Consider the following 18556-nt stretch of genomic DNA (forward strand, 5'->3'; position numbering starts at 1 on the left):
ATTCTCTGTATCTGGGTGGTTTTTACTTTTTTACTTAATCTTGCTTGATTGGGAACTCTGGTGTCTTCTTGGCCCCCCACGTGATCTCATTCATGGTCACTTTTTTGTTTGTCTTATTTTCTCTGAGGCTGGTCCTTCCTGTTAACGTCTTGGCATTTGTGGGAAGCACAAAATGTTCTTGTCCCTCCAACTCTGCTTTTCGCTCCCAGCCCTGCCATTCCTCTCCCACGCCTGCCCTCTCCCTTCCATCTTTCCCAGGTACTTTTCTCTCCCAGCCCTGCCACTCTTCTGCCGTGCCTGCGCTCTCCCCTCCATCTTTCCCAGGTACTTTTGAGCCTTGCCTCCACCCAGGTCCCTTCATTCTGTGCTCACTCCATGATGTCGTTTTGTTCTCCAGTTAAAGAAAGTACAGACAATAACCACCAAGTCGAACTCGATCAAACAGGGGAAAAACCAACTTTTCCCTGTTGTCATGAATGGCAAAGAAGATGTTTTGTGGTGCACTGAGCTCGAAAGGTGAGCAAGGCTGCACTTGGAGAGGGAAACTGTGCAGATCAAAACACAAATGGGCAGACGTGGGCAGGTGCTTATCTTCATTCTTGATGGCCTCACTGCCCTTTGGTGTTACTGGGGCGAGGAGTAATAATACCTTTTCATAGTTCGCCCTTATTTCCTGACAAAAATGGTGGAGGGGGTGTGGTGGTGGTGAGGAATCTGAGACATGAGGTCATTAGACCACACCATCTGTCTGTTGGCTGCACTGCCGTGACATCTGCCTGTCCCAACATGCTGGGACACTACGATGTGTGAGAAGCCAGTGAAAGAAAACCCCACAGACATGCCATTCTTGAAGACTTCAGTTTGCTCATTCTATAAATGATTCCTTCTTAGCCAGTTTGTCCTCTCCTTCCCTTTCTTTGGGCTAAGTTTGTCTGTTTTGAAGCAAATAACCATCTCTTGGATTTCAGTTCTGTTCTGTTTTCTTTCACTCCTCTATTGTTTGTTCATTTTGCTTATACTATTTTTTAAAAATCATTATTTGCTATAGTGATTAAGGCTTTGAACATTCCTCTTTACATGTATTCTGTATTCTGAAGGATTTGATACAGAGTATTTTCATTCCAGATATTTCACTTCTACAACTCATTTAATTTCTTCTTTGACTTACCAACAGTTTTCTGAGTATAAAAGTAACTTCTGATTAGTATTTATGCTGTAGATTATTCTGTATGGACCTAAACCTAAAATGGTTGGTGCAGATGGCTGACATTGTGTAGACACTAAGACCAAGCAAGACACAGGCCTGAGGTATCACATCTTTAGCATGTTTCTGAATAACCCAGGCAGCCATTGGCCTGTTGGGATGACTTTTAGTATTGGATTGTATACCTGAGTAACACTGAGGCTCAGCCTCTGTAGCCTCTTTCCAAGCCTGGTAGAATCCTATAGAGGAAGCTTTTGATATATTCGATGCCATCTGCCTGAAGTCATCTAGCTTGGTCCTTCATCCAGCAGCTGGGTTTGAAGAGGGAAGGAAAACTCTGGTTGCCTGAGCCTGTGATGACTGAAAATCTAGGCTGTTTTTGAGTGATCTTGTTCCTTATTAAGGAAATTGCTTAACTTCTCCCATCATAGTGTTTTGAAGATGGACACATTGCTGGCTGGCTGATTTGGTATGCATGCGTTTATTCAAGGAAGGTCCTCTGAGCACCAACTCTATGCCAAGAGTATGGCGCTAGGCCTGCACAAAACGGGGCACTTTCATTTGTGAGCAATTTGTGAGCAAGTGTTCTGAATTAAGGGCTCTGAATTTAGGTCCCGGGGACCTTACTGATGGGACTGAGGGATGGCGAGGGCAGAAAGAGTGGGACCTGGCTGGTTGAGGCTGTCAATATCCTGGAGGCACTTCTGACTCACTGTCTTTTCCCTCCGGTACCCCCAGGATCTTTGGCTTTCCTGTGCACTACACAGACGTGTCCAACATGGGCCGCGGTGCCCGCCAGAAGCTGCTGGGAAGGTCCTGGAGCGTGCCTGTCATCCGACACCTCTTCGCCCCTCTGAAGGACTACTTTGCATGTGAATAGTTCCAGCCAGGCCCCAAGCCCACTGGGGTGTGTGGCAGAGCCAGGACCCAGGAGATGTGATTCCTGAAGGCATCCCCAGGCCCTGCTCTTCCTCAGCTGTGTGGGTCATACTGTGTACCTCAGTTCCCTCCTGCTCAGTGGGGGCAGAGCCACCTGACTCTCTTGCAGGGGGAGCCTGAGGTGCCGCCTCCTTGTGCACAATTCAGACCTGGCTGCTTGGAGCAGCCTAACACGGTGCTCATTTTTTCTTCTCCTAAAACTTTAAAACTTGAAGTAGGTAGCAATGTGGCTTTTTTTTTTTCCTTCCTGGGTCTACCACTCAGAGAAACAATGGCTAAGATACCAAAACCACAGTGCCGACAGCTCTCCAATACTCAGGTTAATGCTGAAAAATCATCCAAGACAGTTATTGCAAGAGTTTAATTTTTGAAAACTGGCTGCTGCTCTGTATTTACAGACGTGCGCAGTTGTAGGCATGTAGCTATAGGACATTTTTAAGGTCCCAGGATTGTTTTTTCCCAGGGCAAGCGGAAGAGAAAATGTTGTATATGTCTTTTACCCGGCACATTCCCCTTGCCTAAATACAAGGGCTGGAGTCTGCACGGGACCTATTAGAGTATTTTCCACAACGATGATGATTTCAGCAGGGATGATGTCATCATCACATTCAGGGCTATTTTTCCCCCCACCAACCCAAGGGCAGGGGCCACTCTTAGCTAAATCTCTCCCAGTGACTGCAATAGAACCCTCTGGGGAGCTCAGGAAGGGGTGTGCTGAGTTCTATAATATAAGCTGCCATATATTTTGTAGACAAGTATGGCTCCTCCGTATCTCCCTCTTCCCTAGGAGAGGAGTGTGAAGGAAGGAACTTAGATAAGACACCCCCTCAAACCCATTCCCTCTCCAAGAGACCCACCCTCCAAAGGCACAGGTCCCCAGATGAGAAGTCTGCTACCCTCATTTCTCATCTTTTTACTAAACTCAGAGGCAGTGACAGCAGTCAGGGACAGACGTACACTTCTCATACCTTCCCCTCATCTGAGAGATGACAGGGAAAACTGCAAAGCTCGGTGCTCCCTTTGGAGATTTTTAAATCCTTTTTTATTCCGTGAGAAGTCGTTTTTAGGGAGAAGGGGAGTTCAGACAAGCTGCATTTCAGAAATGCTGTCATAATGGTTTTTAACACCTTTTACTCTTCTTACTGGTGCTATTTTGTAGAATAAGGAACAACGTTGACCAGTTTTGTGGGGCTTTTTATACACTTTTTTTAAAATCTCAAACTTCTATTTTTATGTTTAACGTTTTCATTAAAATTTTTTTGTAACTGGAGCCACGACGTAACAAATATGGGGAAAAAACTGTGCCTTGTTTCAACAGTTTTTGCTAATTTTTAGGCTGAAAGATGATGCCTAGAGTTTACCTTATGTTTAATTAAAATCAGTATTTGTCTATAACTGTCTGATGTCCCTTTTCTTCTGCAGGTCAGATGGATGGGACATGGGGGAGGGCCTGGCTAACATGTCAGGGTGGGAGTTTGGAAGTAGGTGATTCATTCATTCATGTATTCAAACGCAATGTGACCCCAAGCTGACTGGAGCTTACTTATAGTGTAATGACACTGGTTCTGCAGCATTGGCTCACGCCTGTAATCCTAGCCAGGGTGGGCAGATCTTTTGAGCCCAGGAGTTCGAGACCAGCCTTGCCAACATGGCAAAACCCAAGAATCCAGGCCGGGTGCAGTGGCTCACACCTGTAATCTCAGCACTTTGGGAGGCCAAGGCAGGCGGATCACAAGGTCAGGAGATCGAGACCATTCTGGCTAACCCTGGAAACCCCGTCTCTACTAAAAATACAAAATTAGCCAGGCGTGGTAGTCCCAGCTACTCTCAGGAGGCTGAGGCAGGAGAATGGTGTGAACCCGGGAGGCGGAGCTTGCAGTGAGCCTAGATCGTGCCACTGCACTCCAGCCTGGGCGACAGAGCGAGACTCCATCTCCAAAAAAAAAAAAAAAGAATCCATCACATCTGCTTCCCTTGGAGGGCTTGTCAGGGCTGTGGTTGCTAGCCCAACCTCCAGAGCTTCTGACTCTGAGTGGACCCTAGGAATTTTCAGTCACACGGTGGCACAATTACTGCTCATTGCAGCCTGGACTTCCCGGACTCAAGTGATCCTCCTCTGTCAGTCTCCGAGTAGCTGGTACCGTAGGCATGCACCACCACACCCAGCCTGACCCTAGGAATTTGATGCCGCTATCAAGGGAACACACCGGACTAGTGAATGGGCATCTAACTCACGGTTCCCAAATATGGCTTGAGTGTCTGAATTCATTTAAAAGCTCCATGTGTGGGACACCTGTTTCCAGACACACAGATCTTGGGAAACTGATCAAGGTGATAATCACCTCTAGCAAAAGATCCTAATGATGATTCTCACAGTCCGTCATGCTTCTGTGGGATTCTATACCTTATTCCACAGCTCCCAAGTTGCTGTGTTGCAGGTCAACCACCTTCCGTGAGGGGGCTAATTGAGAGTGGCCCTGTGGTCCCAGCCTAGCCCTTGTCCTCTGCCCTTTGGAGTGTGATTCTCAGCGTGCCCCCAACTAAAATCCTGGCCTTCAATGAGCGCTCACGATGTTGGTTGCCCTTCTAAGCCTAATATTGCGACTCCAGTAATCCCATTTTACTTTACGTGGGGTTCCCCAGGCAGGAGTCCCAAGGCCAGAGCCCATCGCCCCACACTCATCTCCAGCCTTTGGTCAGGGAAAAAGGTTAATGCTGGTTAGCTAGTGCATTTAGAGAGGGAATAGGGTGGTGCACTTGGGCTTCACCCACTGAACACCAGTCAGACCTAGCACCTCTGAGCCTCCCAGGCCATGTGTGAGTTGGGCTATAATCATGGCCATCTCTTAAATAAGGTCAGGTTTCTAAAGGTCCTGGCCCAGGGTTTGGGGAGGGAAGAAGCTTCCAGAGTGGAAGGATGAACATGTTATTAGAAAGGTGCTTCAGGACTAGAACAGCCCACGTGCAGGTTGCCATGGTGCGATAACTGGCAATTAGCAAGCTAGCCCCACGCAACCTCCCCTGCCTCCCCAGGTATTGAGACCCCAGGGACCTGGGCCACCCAATTAAGCCATCTTGTGTACGATGCTGCACCAAATACCAGGACAAGATGAAGCCAGATAAACAGCCCCGGCCTCGAAACCTTAAGACAGATGGGCGAGCCCTCCAGGTGAGGGGTCCTTGGCGTCCTGGCCTGCTTGTTGGGGTGGGGGGGCCTCAGGGAGTATGGGGGTAATTCTTGTGTTTTCTCAAGATGGGATTAGGCCGGGATCTGAGTGATCCCAGGTTCTGAGGCAGGGGGAGAACGCAGTGAATGTTCTGATCTGGGGAAAGAGGTTGGAGTTTGAATCCTATGTGGGCCTTTGCTGAAGCAGAATTTGGGTTTGCTTGGATTTGTGTCTGGGGTCTGGCATGTTTCCGTGTCACTTGGAGCAAGCAGATGACTTAACCTCTTGGGGTTTTTCATCTCTCACCTAAAAGGTGGAGATACCAGCCCGGTCAACATGGTGAAACCCCATCTCTACCAAAAAAGACAAAAATTAGCTGGGCGTGGTGGCATGCACCTGTCGTCCCAGCCACTGAGTGTAGCTGAGGTGGGAGAATGGCTTGAACCCGGGAAATGGAGGTTGTCGCTGTGAGCTGAGATCGCACCACTGCACTCCAGCTTGGACGACAGAGTGAGACTCTGTCTCAACAACAACAAAAAAAGTGATAAAGTGGAAATAATAAATCCTGCCTACTTCATAGGGTTACTGAAGTTCAAAGGCCAGATCTAGGTAAAGTGCTTTGCCTGACACCTGGCAGGCAATAAACTTCACATATATGAGATGACATTATTGTAAAAATGAGACCCATTAATCAATGCAGTGCTAATGACAATGAAGACTGGATGCACGTAGTGATAGTAACACGCAATGTTTACCAGTAATAATAGCCTTAGGCCAGGCACGCGGCCTTGAGGTCAGGAGTTTGAGACTAGCCTAGCCAACAGGCTACTACCTGTCTCTACTGCAAATACAAAAATTAGCCGGGCGTGGTGGTGCAGGCCTGTAATCCCAGCTACTTGGGAGGTTGAAGCAGGAGAATTGCTTGAACTCAGGAGGCGGAGGTTGCAGTGAGCAGAGATCACACCACTGCACTCCAGCCTGGGCGACAGAGTGAAACACTGTCTCAAAAACAAAACAAAACAAAACACAAGAAGAATCTATCTCACCACAAAGCACTCTGTATTATAATTTCTGATTTTTTTTTTTTTTTTTTGGCAGGGTCTTGCTCTGTTGTCTAGGCTCGAATGCAGTGTGGTGATCACAGGCTCATTGCAGCCTCGACCTCCCAGGATCCACTGATCCTCCCACCTGAGCCTCCAGAGTAGCTGGGACTGCAGGTGCATGCCACCATGCTTGGCTAATTTTAAAATATTTTTGTAGAGGTTGAATCTTGCCATGCCGTCTCTCCTTGGCCTCCCAAAGTGCTGGGATTACAGGCATGAGCCACCACATCTGGCCTATAACTTCTTATTTTTGTAGTCTTCTCCTCCATGAGTTTGTGAGATTCTCAAAGCAGCTGTGATCTCCCAACATCATTATTTAGTTCAATAAAGTTGTCATACATTTGTAAAACTCAGGCCTTGAAGTACAATTATTTTGTTTGTTTTGTTTTTGGAGAGGAGATTCATAATTTCTATCTGTGATAATGAGATTGCTTCACATATTAAAACAGTTGCTTTAAGATACATATTACATCTCCAGAGACATTTCTCTTACAGGATGGAGATTCTTTTTTCTTTTTACCCTCTGGCCTTTTGCCGTCAAGGCTTAATCTGACCCAGATAACCTTGGCCAGCTTTTTCCTCAGTGAGGAGAGAGTGCATGCTAGCAGGTTACCTGGCCCGATGTCATTTTTTTGGGAGCTGTCTTGGGAGGGTAGATGAGTTGTACTTTAGAGGGCCTTGCTCCTCTAAAATACAGAGTTACCTCCTGTAACTTCCTGTATCTCCAGAATTAGGTCCAAACTTTCTAGGCTGGCTTTTTTTTTCCCCACCTGAAGACAGAATCTCACTCTGTCGCCCAGGCTGGAGTGCAGTGGTGTGATCTCAGCTCACTGCAACCTCTGCCTCCCTGGTTCAAGCGATTCTCCTGCCTTAGCCTCCTGAGTAGCTGGGATTACAGGCGCATGCCACCATGCCCTGCTAATTTTTGTATTTTTAGTAGAGATGGGGTTTCACAATATTGGCCAGGCTGGTCTCGAACTCCTGACCTCAAGTGATCTGCCCACCTTGGCCTCCGAAAGTGCTGGGATTACAGAGCCATCATGCCACTGCGCCCGGCCTAGAGGCTTTTCCTGATTTGGTTTTCTACACTGATCTCATCCCCCATACTAATGTCCTCACTCCAGACCAAAATGGCCTGCAGGTAATGCTGATACCAATTAATTGACATAATTTAATAACTGACATTAGACGAAAGGACTCAGAAATCACATTTATTGAGCACATACTATGTGCTAGGCGCAGTCTGATAACTTTATACACTTCCCATTTAATTGTAACTTCTAGCAGAGTCAGCATTTGAACCCAGACATACTGGCTTCACCGTTTATCATTTAGCCTAATGAAAAGTTAATGTCTTTGTGGATAAAACAGAGGTGGCTGTGTGTGGTGGCTCACGTTTGTAATCCCAGCACTTTAGGAGGCCAAGGTGGGCGGATCACGAGGTCAGGAGTTTGAGACCAGCCTGGCCAATATGGTGAAACCCTGTCTCTACTAAAAATACAAAAATTAGCTGGGCGTGGTGGTGTGTGCCTGGAATCCCATCTACTCAGGAGGCTGAGGCAGGAGAATGGCTTGAACCCAGGAGGCGGAGGTTGCAGTGAGCTGAGATCACACAATTCCACTCCAGCCTGGGCAACAGAGTATCTCTGTTTTTTTCTTTCTTTTTTTTTTTTTTAAAGAATATAAATAAATAAAATACAGGTAACAGATGTTGCATCAAAGCACTTATAAATATCTTTAGTTGATTATCTATACTTGACATCAGCTCACCATAATGTTCATATTACTGCTGTTGCTATAATCATTTGTTACATGGCTCTTTATTCTTTATTGTTGCCTCTTTTTTTTTCTTTTTTTTTTTGAGTCGGAGTCTCGCTCTCTCGCCCAGGCTGGAGTGCAATGGTGCCATCTCGGCTCATTGCAACTTCCACCTCCTGAGTTCAAGCAATTCTCCTGCCTGAGCCTCTTGAGTAGCTGGGATTACAGGCGTCTGCCACCATGCCCAGCTAATTTTTGTATTTTTAGTAGAGACAGGGTTTCACCATGTTGGCCAGGCTGTTCTCGAACTCCTGACCTCGTGATTCGCCCACCTCAGCCTTCCGAAGTGCTGGAATTACAGGCATGAGCCACCGCGCCCGGCCTTTCTTGCCTTTTTTTGCTCAAACTCTTTTTTTTTTTTTTTTGAGACTGAGTCTTGCTCTATCACCCAGGCTGGAGTGCAGTGGCACGATCTCAGCTCACTGCAACCTCCACCTCCTGGGTTCAACCAATTCTCCTCCTCCAGCCTCCCGAGTAGCTGGGATTACAGGCACGTGCCACCATGCCCAGCTACTTTTTGCATTTTTAGTAGAGACGGGGTTTCACCACGTTGGTCAGGTTGGTCTCAAATTCTTGACCTCGTGATCCGCCCACCTCGGCCTCCCAAAGTGCTGGGATTACAGGCATGAGCCACCGCGCCTGGCCTTGCTCAAACTCTTTTGCCAAGGTAACTCCTTATCTTTCATGATAAGTGTCATTTCTGGGAAGCCTTTCCACACTACCTAGGAGAGGTCATGTCTCTTGTGATGTGGTCTTGGAGCAGTACTCGTGACCAAACTATTGAAATGCCTCTAGACCTGTTGATAAACAGCTCCTGCCCCAGCTTCCCCACCCATTCTTCCCTGAACATCTTACTGGGCTTCAGCAACTAACTGGGTGAGATTTGGCCTAGAGGGACCTCTAGGCCCCTGCTCCACACAGTGGAAGTACCATCAGCCCACCACATAATGTCCCTGCCTAGCATTGAGCCTGATTTGTAATTTAACAAGGATTTGTGTCATTAATTTTGTCCCCTTTGCCTCCCCTGCCAGTCTGGAAACTTTAAGAGGTCAGAAGCTGTGTCTAGTTTTCGTTTTTATCTTTTAGAGATGGAGTTTCACTCTGTTTCCCAGGCTTGGAGTGCAGTGGCGTGATCTTTGCTCACTGCAGCCTCGAACTCCTGGGCTCAAGCGATCCTCCTGCCCCAGCCTTCCCAGTAGCTGGAACTAAAGGCACGTACCACCATGATCAGATTGTGTCTGTTTTTTTCACCAGGGCCTGATTGGTCGGGGAAAATATTTGTTGAATACTTGAATAAATGATACCCAGACAAAAAAAATCAGCTTGAAATCTGGATCTACCTCTGACACTGAGTGAGTCAATTGGCCTCTTTGTCCCTCAGTTTCTTTCTGCTGTAAAGTGGTGCAGTTCCTCTTTTTTTCTTTTTTAGACGAAGTCTGACTGCAACCTCTGCCTCCCAGGTTCAAGTGATTCTACTGCCTCAGCTGCCCAAGTAGCTGGGATTACAGGTGCCCACTACCACTCCTGGCTAATTTTTGTATTTGTAGTAGAGATGGGGTTTCACCATGTTGGCCAGGCTGGTCTCTAACTCCTGACCTCAGGTGATCCTCCCACCTGGGCCTCCCAAAGTGCTGGGATTAAAGGCCTGAGCCACCGCACCTGGCCCAGAGAGTTGACTTCTAAGCGTTTCCCCAAAGTGTCTATCAGGTATCTTTATGATTCAATAACCCCTTCTTACAGAAATTAATTGTAAGGCTGGGCGCGGTGGCTCACGCCTGTTATCCCAGCGCTTTGGGAGGCTAAGGCGGGAGGACCGCTTGAGGCCAAGAGTTCGAGACCACCCTGGGCAACACAGCGAGACCTCCATACATCTCTAAGCAAAAAAAAAAAAAAAAAAATTCATTGTAAAAGCAATTTTCTTTTTGGTTACTGCCATAGGGATTTTGTAACTGAGTCACACCGGGCCGAGGCGGGACCTCATTGGCTGCGACCGACCACGTGCCGCAGTCTCCCCGGCGGTCGGGGCCCCGCCCCTCGGCTGCCGTTCTGTGGATCCGGGGCCGAGCTCCGCCCCCGGCGCGCGGCTGAGTCCCTCTCTATAAAAGGAGCCGGCGGAGGATGACGCGCCTTTACGCCGGCGCGTTACGAGGGAGTGCGTGTGAGGTCATCGCGCGGGCGGGCGGGCGGGGTCTGGCGGTTTGAACGAGACGAAGACGGAACCGGAGCCGGTTGCGGTCAGTGGACGCGGTTCTGCCGAGAGCCGGTGAGCCGGCCAGCGGGCCCGGGGGGTGCGGCTTGGGGGGGCGGCCGCGTGGGCCAAGGCCGGGCGTGCGCGGGCAGGCCCTACGGGCAGCGCCAGGGCCGTTCCACACGGCGGTGCTTTTCGAGCCGGGTGGGGGAAGGGCGGGGCCGTGACCCGGCGCGCGCGGGATGGGCCTGGGGGCGCGCGCTGCGCTTTGCTCAGGGGGGCGGGGTCTCGGGCCGGAAGTGGGGGCTGGTGCTACGCGGTGTGGGGGCTTCTGGGCTGCCGCTGAGGTGTGGTCCCTGCGTTGCAGCGGCTGGAGGTCCAGGGTGGTTGGGCCCTGGGAGGGTGTGGGCGAGGTGGGCCGTCCTGGGAGCTCTGGGGACGCACACTGTGGGAGGCCGTGTCGCCTGAGGGCCGAGAGATCGGGTGGTGGATTCAGACCTGGGTTGGGTTCCGTGCAGTGTGACCTTGGACAGGTGCTTTAACCGCTGTGGACCTCAGCTTCCTCATCTGTAAAACGGGGACAGTAATACTACCCACATTAAACTCTTAGCGCGATGTATGGCAGAAAGTAAGCCAGCTCTTGGATTCCCTCCTTTCTTCAGTGTGAGTGCCCACTAAGTGTTGGGCACCGTGCTAAACCCTGGCTGTTTTCCCGGGAACAAAGATTTGCTCTCCAGGAATCCACATTATGATGAGCAGGAGGACAGTATAACGGGATGGTATCAACAGTGCTAGTTCAGTCCCTGCTTCACAGTTGCCCTCGGATGCTGCAGGGCAGAGCTTGACCTCTGCCCCGTTTTGGGGATGAGGATCCTGGGGCCCATTGAGGGAGGTTATGCTAGGCCGTTCATCCACTTCTCCGATGGCATGTCTCTAACAGTAGTAATGATAATAGCAGCTCTTTGTTAGTTGGGCACTTGTTTTGTGTCAAGCACTGTGTGAAGTGCTCCATGCGGCTTTGTGTCTTTTAATACTAACACTGCCTTTAAGAGAGATTATCTTCTTCCCTTTTTTTTTTTTTTTTTTTGAGACGGAGTTTTATTCTGTCGCCCAGGCGTGCGGTGGCACCGTCGCAGCTCACTGCAACCTCCGCCTCCGGGTTCAAGCGATTCTTGTGCCTCAGCCTCCTGAGTAGTTGGGATTACAGGCGCACACCACCACGCCCGGCTAATTATTGTATTTTTAGTAGAGACGAGGTTTCGCCATGTTGGCCAGGCTGTTGTCGAACTCCTGACCTCAAGTGATCTGTCCGCCTCGGCCTCCAAAGTGTTGGGATTACAGGTGTGAGCCACCGCGCCTGGCAAGAGAGATTACTTTCATTTTACAAATGAGGGGTCTGAGACTCTGAGAGGTGGAGTGTCTTATGCAGCCCAGCAAGTGGCTGAACCCACACCTGGGACTTCAGTGTCTAGGCTCTTAACCTCTTTATTACACTTTCTCCCTGAGGTCCAGAGCTGCAGATCCAGATGTGCCCTTTGTGGTGGTGTGTCAAAGTGCCTAGCACAGTTTTTGGCACAGAGGGAAGCTTAGGACGTGATGTGCCTTTTGCTTAAGTGTTTTCATGTAGATTTTTATTTAATCCTCACCACCACTTTGTGCAGAGATACTGTTTTACCCATTTTACAGGATGAGCCATTTGTGATGCAGGAAGATTAAGTGACTTGCCCACGGTCACATAGGTCCTTTCTGGTGGCACCTCCTTCCCCCTCTTTACATAGGGCTCATTGTGCTGCCTTGAAAGTAATAGAGTGCTTTAGAGCCAGCGTTGAATTTGTATGGGTTTGGGATCTTGCTAGGAGAGCTGCCGAAGGAAGAGAGAGATTCCTGGGTAGGCTTGAGGGAGCTTTTTCATGGTGGTGGTGGAAACCTGGATCAGGAAGCCTTGGAAGGGTGAGATTTGTGTGGTAGTCATGGGTCTTCCATGGCTGCCAATGATGGAATTGTGAAGGAAGGGTGAGCTGGAGCTCTGTTTTGACTGTCAGGAGGAGCCAATTAATTGATTGAGTCGGTGGATGTTTATTGTACATCCACAGGGTGCCTAATTCATGTATTTAGTGGCTGCAGCGTTTGTGGAGCACGTGGGACCAGGTATTAATGTACTGCTAATGAAAGTTTTAAATTATATGATGATGAAAGGCCATTAACGTTTTTTGAGCTGGGGTGTGGTCAGGAGACACACGTGGCTTTACCAGCTGCTTAGATTTTATGGCAGCATGATGCACACGATACAGTATATATAGGAATGTCGCCATAATAGATTACAAGTGCTCAGCTGGGACCATGTCTTTTTTGTTTGAATGTCTCTGGTACCTGATTTTGCGCACAGTATTTTGTTCATTCAAGGATTTTAAACAAGGGAGACACGTGCTGTGATTTGTGATTCAGAAAATTCTCTCTGATTTGCTGTGTAAGAACAGATTGACACAGACAAATTTGAAGACTGTTGCAGTGTATCTCCGTGTGAGATGGTGCTGGCAGGTCTCAGGCGCACTGTTTTTGGCACTGGAGATAGGAGAATGAGTGAGACAAGGTCCCTACCCTACATCTTGTTTGTTTAATACCTCTTAAATTTGATGCCATGCCAAATATTTTATGTACCTTATCTAATTTAAACCCTTCTATGACCCTTTTCAGATAGGTGGCTTTAACTTGTAAGGTAACTGAGGTACATTGAGTTTAAGTAACTTGCCTAAGATCACACAACTAATGAGTGACTGCCTCACATTCAAACCCATGTCCTCCTGGCTTGAAATCCTCAGCTATTTGCATCGAGTGGATTGCTTTCTGGCCCAAATCTGGTTCGAGAATGGTTCAGAAATAACGAGATAATGACAATTCATTGTGGGACTTCCTATCATAAAGGTTTGAATGAATTGCTCTGGAAACATAGGGATTAATTTCCCAGTGGAGTCAGTAACTAAATTGTGTTGGTGTCTTGCATAACATGGTTTTATCAGCTGATTTGGGGAGTGTAACAGTGTTGATGATTTGCTTTCTGACAAGTTTATATAGACAACATTTTTCTCTCTTTGACACTGTTCTGCCAACCTGACAACAAGTAGTGAGTGCTTGCTATGTGCAAGATGCTGTGAGGTGCCTGGGAGATGTGAGGGGACGCAGACCTGGCAAGTTATTGACCTCTACAGACCTCAGTCACCCTATAAAAAGGGGACTGGATGGGTGGATTTGCCTTTTCTGGCTGTCACGTTCTGTGGCTTGGTGAGTCAGGAGGCTTGCAGCAGCTTAGTGCAGGAGACCGATGTGGAAGGACCAACTCTAGTCACTAGGTGGAGGGAACGAAATACCATAAGAGAGCAAAGGGCTGGGATCTCAGGATTGTTCCAGATTGCTCTGCATCCTTCCCCTGTCACTCCCCACTGGTAATGTTGCTGTCTTATGAAATGAAGAAAATTGTGAGTGTCTAGGTCACTATGAAATCTCTGGTATTTTATAGTGTGTCCTCATGGTGACTGCCCAGGGATTTGATTTAGATCTGGATTAGCCTGCCTTTATCTTGAGTCTTGCCTCCCTACTGTCTGTTCTCTACTAGCAGTCAATGTGATCTTTTTCAAACTGTAATGAGAGCAAGATTCTACCGCACTTAAAACCTGAAAGTGCCTGGGCGTGGTGGCCCATGCCTGTAATCCCAGCACGTTGAGAGGCTGAGGCAGAGGATTGTTTGAGCCTGGGCCGCAAAATGAGACCTGGTCTCTACAAAAAATTAAAAAATTAGCTGGGCTTGGTGGCGACCATTTGTAGTCCCAGCTACTTGGGAAGCTGAGTCAAGAGGATGGCTTGAGCCTGGGAAGTCAGGGCTGCAGTGAGCCGTGATTGTGCCATTGCACTCCAGCCTGGGTGACAGAGTGACACCCTGCCTCAAAAAACAAACCTGACGGTGGATTTCTTAATAGAATAAAATCCTAATTCCTTCTGTTACCACCTCAGGCTCTGCTCTCTTTGCTCACTGGGCTGGAGTGCCCTATCTCTAGAGCTTCATGTGGTTGCTTCCTTCTGATCCTTAAGCTCAACTGTTCATCTCAGAGAGGCTTCTTCTGACCACATTCCGTAAACCCCGTTGCATAAGTGGTTGGTATGAAATGATGTTTGTTGGTGTATTTGGTCAGTGTCAGACTTTGCACCACTAGAATGTGAACTCCCTGTGGACAGGCACCTTGTCTCTTGCTTATCTGTTTTCTGGTCCCTAGAACAATGCCTAGCACGTGGTAGAGCTAGTAAACATTTGTAGAATGAGTGAGGGTTGACTAAACTGATGCTCATAGACAATAACGCCCATATTTACTAGCATTTGAAAATTAGACTCATTGCTGTGTGTTTACTGTTTTGAATTTGAAAGCCTAGCAGAAAAGGGAGGGAAGAGAATGTGGAGGTTGGGGCTGGGCAGGCTTGCCTGCCAACCCCAGGGCCTCTTTTGTCCTCACCTGTAAAATGAGGGACATGAAGTGAACCTTGCAGAGGGCTGTCAGGGTTAAATGACAAGTGTCTGTGAAGTATCTGGCACTTAGGCCCACAGATGCCCTACCATCCCCTGGTAGCTCTGCAGAGAATTAACTACAAGGATTCTTCACTTGTAAGATCATTTGATACTGTGTTTTTAATATCTAGGTATTGAAAAGCTGATTTACTTTTTCAATTATGAAAGAATTTATATATATATTATATATATATATATATTTTTTGGAAATAGGATCTCACTGCCTCAACCTCTTGGACTCAGGCGATCCTCCCACATCAGCCTCCCAAAGTGCTGGTATTACAGGCATGTGCCAGTGTGCCTGGCCTAGGTATAGTCTTTAAGGAAAATTTGGGAAGTAGTGAAAACTATAAATAGGAATTAATAAAAACCCATCGGGCCAGGCGTGGTGGCTCACGCCTGTAATCCCAGCACTCTGGGAGGCCGAAGAGGGTGGATCACCTGAGGTCAGGAGTTCTAGACCACCCTGGCCAACATGCTGAAATCCTGTCTCTACTAAAAATACAAAAATTAGCTGAGCATGGTGGCATGCGCCTGTAATCCCAGGTACTTGAGAAGCTGAGGCAGGAAAATTGCTTGAACCTGGGAGGCAGAGGTTGCAGTGAGTTGAGATCGTGCCATTGCACTCCAGTCTGGGCAACAGAGCAAGACTGTTTCAAAAAAAAAAGAAACAAACAAAAAACTATTATCTGAAGAAAATTGTAAACATTTTGATATCTTAATGGGTAAGTTTGGGCTGATGTTTTCTAAACAGAAAGCATTCTCGTTTGTGCATCTGCCTCCCATCATAAAGCACTTACTCATCCCTTTATTTAGTGCCTCTTGTAGTTTAGAATTGTATATTAATCACATTAAAATGGGGCCTCAATTTTAGTCTGGCTGGTGTTGGGTAGTTCATTTCAGGTCATGTTTGTATGTGGAAATCCAGGTTCTGTGGCTGGAATCTTAGTGTCTCTCGTTTGGCCTCATGGGGAAGAAGGTGAGGCTTAAAAAGTCAGTGTACCTAGGCTGGGCGTGGTGGCTTACCCCTGTAATCCCAGAACTTTGGGAGGCCAAGGTGAGTGGATCACCTGAGGCCAGTAGTTCAAGACCAGCCTGGCCAACACGGTGAAACCCCATCTCTACTAAAAATACAAAAATTAGCTGTGTGTGGTGGTGCATGCTTGTAATCCCAGCTACTTGGGAGGCTGAGGCAGGAGAATCACTTGAACTCGGGAGGTTGCAGTGAGTCGAGGTCGCGCCACTGCACTCCAGCCTGGGCGACAGAGTGAGACTCTGTCTCAAAATAAAATAAAATAAAATTGAGCGTTCCTGCAGGTTTACTTTTGGTGACTCTCTAGGAAACACTTGACCTTACTTGCATGCCTACTGTGACACGGGCTCTTCTCTTTTCTTCCCATGCTTTAGAAGATGGCAGTGAACGTATACTCAACGTCAGTGACCAGTGATAACCTAAGTCGACATGACATGCTGGCCTGGATCAATGAGTCTCTGCAGTTGAATCTGACAAAGATCGAACAGTTGTGCTCAGGTAAGAGAAATCTGCTAGATCATTTTTCTAGGAAAGCCTGTAGGTTTTTCAGGAATGTGAAGGCTTGTATCTGACTGCAAAGCCACACAGAGAGGTTCAGAGTCTTTGTTAGGGCCACCCTGTTTCTTCTTCTCAGCCCTGCCTTTGCTTCTGCTTCAAAAAGGAACTTTTTTTTTTTGACGGAGTCTCGCTCTGTTGTCCAGGCTGGAGTGCAGTGGTGCGATCTTGGCTCACTTCAAGCTCTGCTTCCCGGGTTCACACCATTCTCCTGCCTCAGTCTCCTGAGTAGCTGGGACTACAGGTGCCCGCCACCATGCCTGGCTAATTTTTTTGCATTATTTTTAGTAGAGATGGGGTTTCACTGTGTTAGCCAGGATGGTCTTGATCTCCTGACTTCGTGATCTGCCTGCCTCGGTCTCCCAAAGTGCTGGGATTACAGGTGTGAGCCACCGCGCTCGGCCTTTTTTTTTTTTTTTGAGATGGGGTCTGGCTTTATCGCCCAGGCTGGAGTGCAGTGGTGCAATCTTGGCTCACTGGAACCTTTGCTTCCCGGGTTCAAGCGATTCTCCTACTTTAGCCTCCCAAGTACCTGGGACTACAGGCGTGCACCACCACACCTGGCTAATTTTTTTGTATTTTTAGTGGAGACGGGGTTTCACCATGAGGTCGAACTCGTGACCTCAAATGATCTGCCTGCCTCAGCCTCCCAAAGTGCTGGGATTACAGGCATGAGCCACCATGCCTGGCTGGAGCTATACTTAAATAAAGAGTATGCTCTGGCCTGCAGGTCCACCATCTTCTGCTCTAGAGACTGCATTCTGAGGCCTGAAGCTCAGCCCCGACTTCTTGGTGTCTATTATTGTGCATCCAGATTGCATGTTTTATTTGAGGACAGTAATCGTACTACTGTCTACTGTTCTAGTTTTTTTTTTTTTTTTTTTTTTTTTTTTTTTTTTTTTTGTTCTAGTTTTATGTTAGTTCATCAGTGGCATTTCTTATTCCCAAGAAGTACAAGATCAAAGTCAAGCAAATATCATTTCAGCCACAATTTTATGGAACTACTGTTTAACAACAATTTGGCAAAGATGTAATGATTTAAAGGCTCGGTGTGGTGGCTCACCCCTGTAATCCCAGCACTTTGGAAGGCTGAGGCAGGCAGATCACCTGAGGTCAGGAGTTCAAGACCAGCCTGGCCGACATGGTGAAACCCCGTCTCTACTAAAACTACAAAAAAATTAGCTGGGGGTGGTGGCAGGCGCCTGTAATCCCAACTGCTCTGGAGGCTGAGGCAGGAGAATCGCTTGAGCCCGGGAGGTGGAGGTTACAGTGAGCCAAGATGGCGCCACTGCACTCCAGCCTGGGTGACAAGAGCGAGACTCCATCTCAAAAAAACGAAAAAGAAGTAATGATTTAAAACAAGAACAAAAACATGGTTTCTTTCTATATATGCTAATCGTATGACGTGGGAAACTAGAAAGAAGAAAACAAAAAAATGCCTTATAATTCCACTATTCAGGCCGGCTACTGTTCACTCACTAATCGTGAGCCACTGTGCCTGCCCTGGATCGATCTTAAATTACTGCCATTGCTTGGCCAGGTGTGGTGGCTCGTGCCCGTAATCTCAGCACTTTGGGAGGCCAAGGCAAGTGGATCATGAGTTCAGGAGTTTGAGACCAGCCTGGCCAACATAGTGAAACCCCGTCTCTGCTAAAAATACAAAAAATTAGCTGGGCTTGGTGGCAGGCACCTGTAGTCCAGCTACCCGGGAGGCTGAGGCAGGAGAATCACTTGAACCTGGGAGGCGGAGGTTGCAGTGAGCCGAGATGGCGCCACAGCACTCCAGCCTGGGTGACACAGTGAGACTCCATCTAAAAAAAAAAAAAATTTATTGCCGTTGCTTATAGGATGTTTTCTTTTTTTTGAGTTCAGCTTCTGCAACTTCCTTATTTTATAGCTGGGTCCTAGTCTCGGTCTTAGTTTCATTGGCTTGTCTTGTTATTTCCTTGGTGAGGTGTATTTAATCTTGGTTTTACGGATGGTCAGATGGAGGCTAC

General features: G+C 47.8%; 2 protein-coding genes across 19 annotated transcripts in view; both read left to right on the forward strand.

Moving 5' to 3' along the window:
• The window catches only part of DNMT3B (DNA methyltransferase 3 beta), a 47254-nt gene extending 43716 nt beyond the window's left edge, over positions 1 to 3538 (forward strand). For 9 of the 17 annotated variants that reach the window (XM_024239125.3, XM_054542124.2, XM_063720602.1 and 6 more), the window contains 2 exons: positions 398 to 516; positions 1943 to 3538. In XM_024239125.3, the coding sequence (XP_024094893.2) occupies positions 398 to 516; positions 1943 to 2084 (261 nt within the window). In that variant the 3' untranslated portion in view covers positions 2085 to 3538. The remainder of the gene's footprint in view (positions 1 to 397; positions 517 to 1942) is intronic. The other 8 variants (XM_063720605.1, XM_054542129.2, XM_063720607.1 and 5 more) reach the window with 1 other exon arrangement.
• Positions 3539 to 10446: 6908 nt separating this feature from the next.
• Positions 10447 to 18556, forward strand: part of MAPRE1 (microtubule associated protein RP/EB family member 1) — a 30458-nt gene continuing 22348 nt past the window's right edge. Inside the window, 2 exon segments of one of the 2 annotated variants that reach the window (NM_001132764.1) lie at positions 10447 to 10494; positions 16379 to 16502. In NM_001132764.1, the coding sequence (NP_001126236.1) occupies positions 16382 to 16502 (121 nt within the window). In that variant the 5' untranslated portion in view covers positions 10447 to 10494; positions 16379 to 16381. 2 annotated transcript variants of the gene reach the window in all.

This window comes from Pongo abelii, chromosome 21 (genome assembly GCF_028885655.2).
Source record: "Pongo abelii isolate AG06213 chromosome 21, NHGRI_mPonAbe1-v2.0_pri, whole genome shotgun sequence".
Taxonomy (NCBI): domain Eukaryota; kingdom Metazoa; phylum Chordata; class Mammalia; order Primates; family Hominidae; genus Pongo; species Pongo abelii.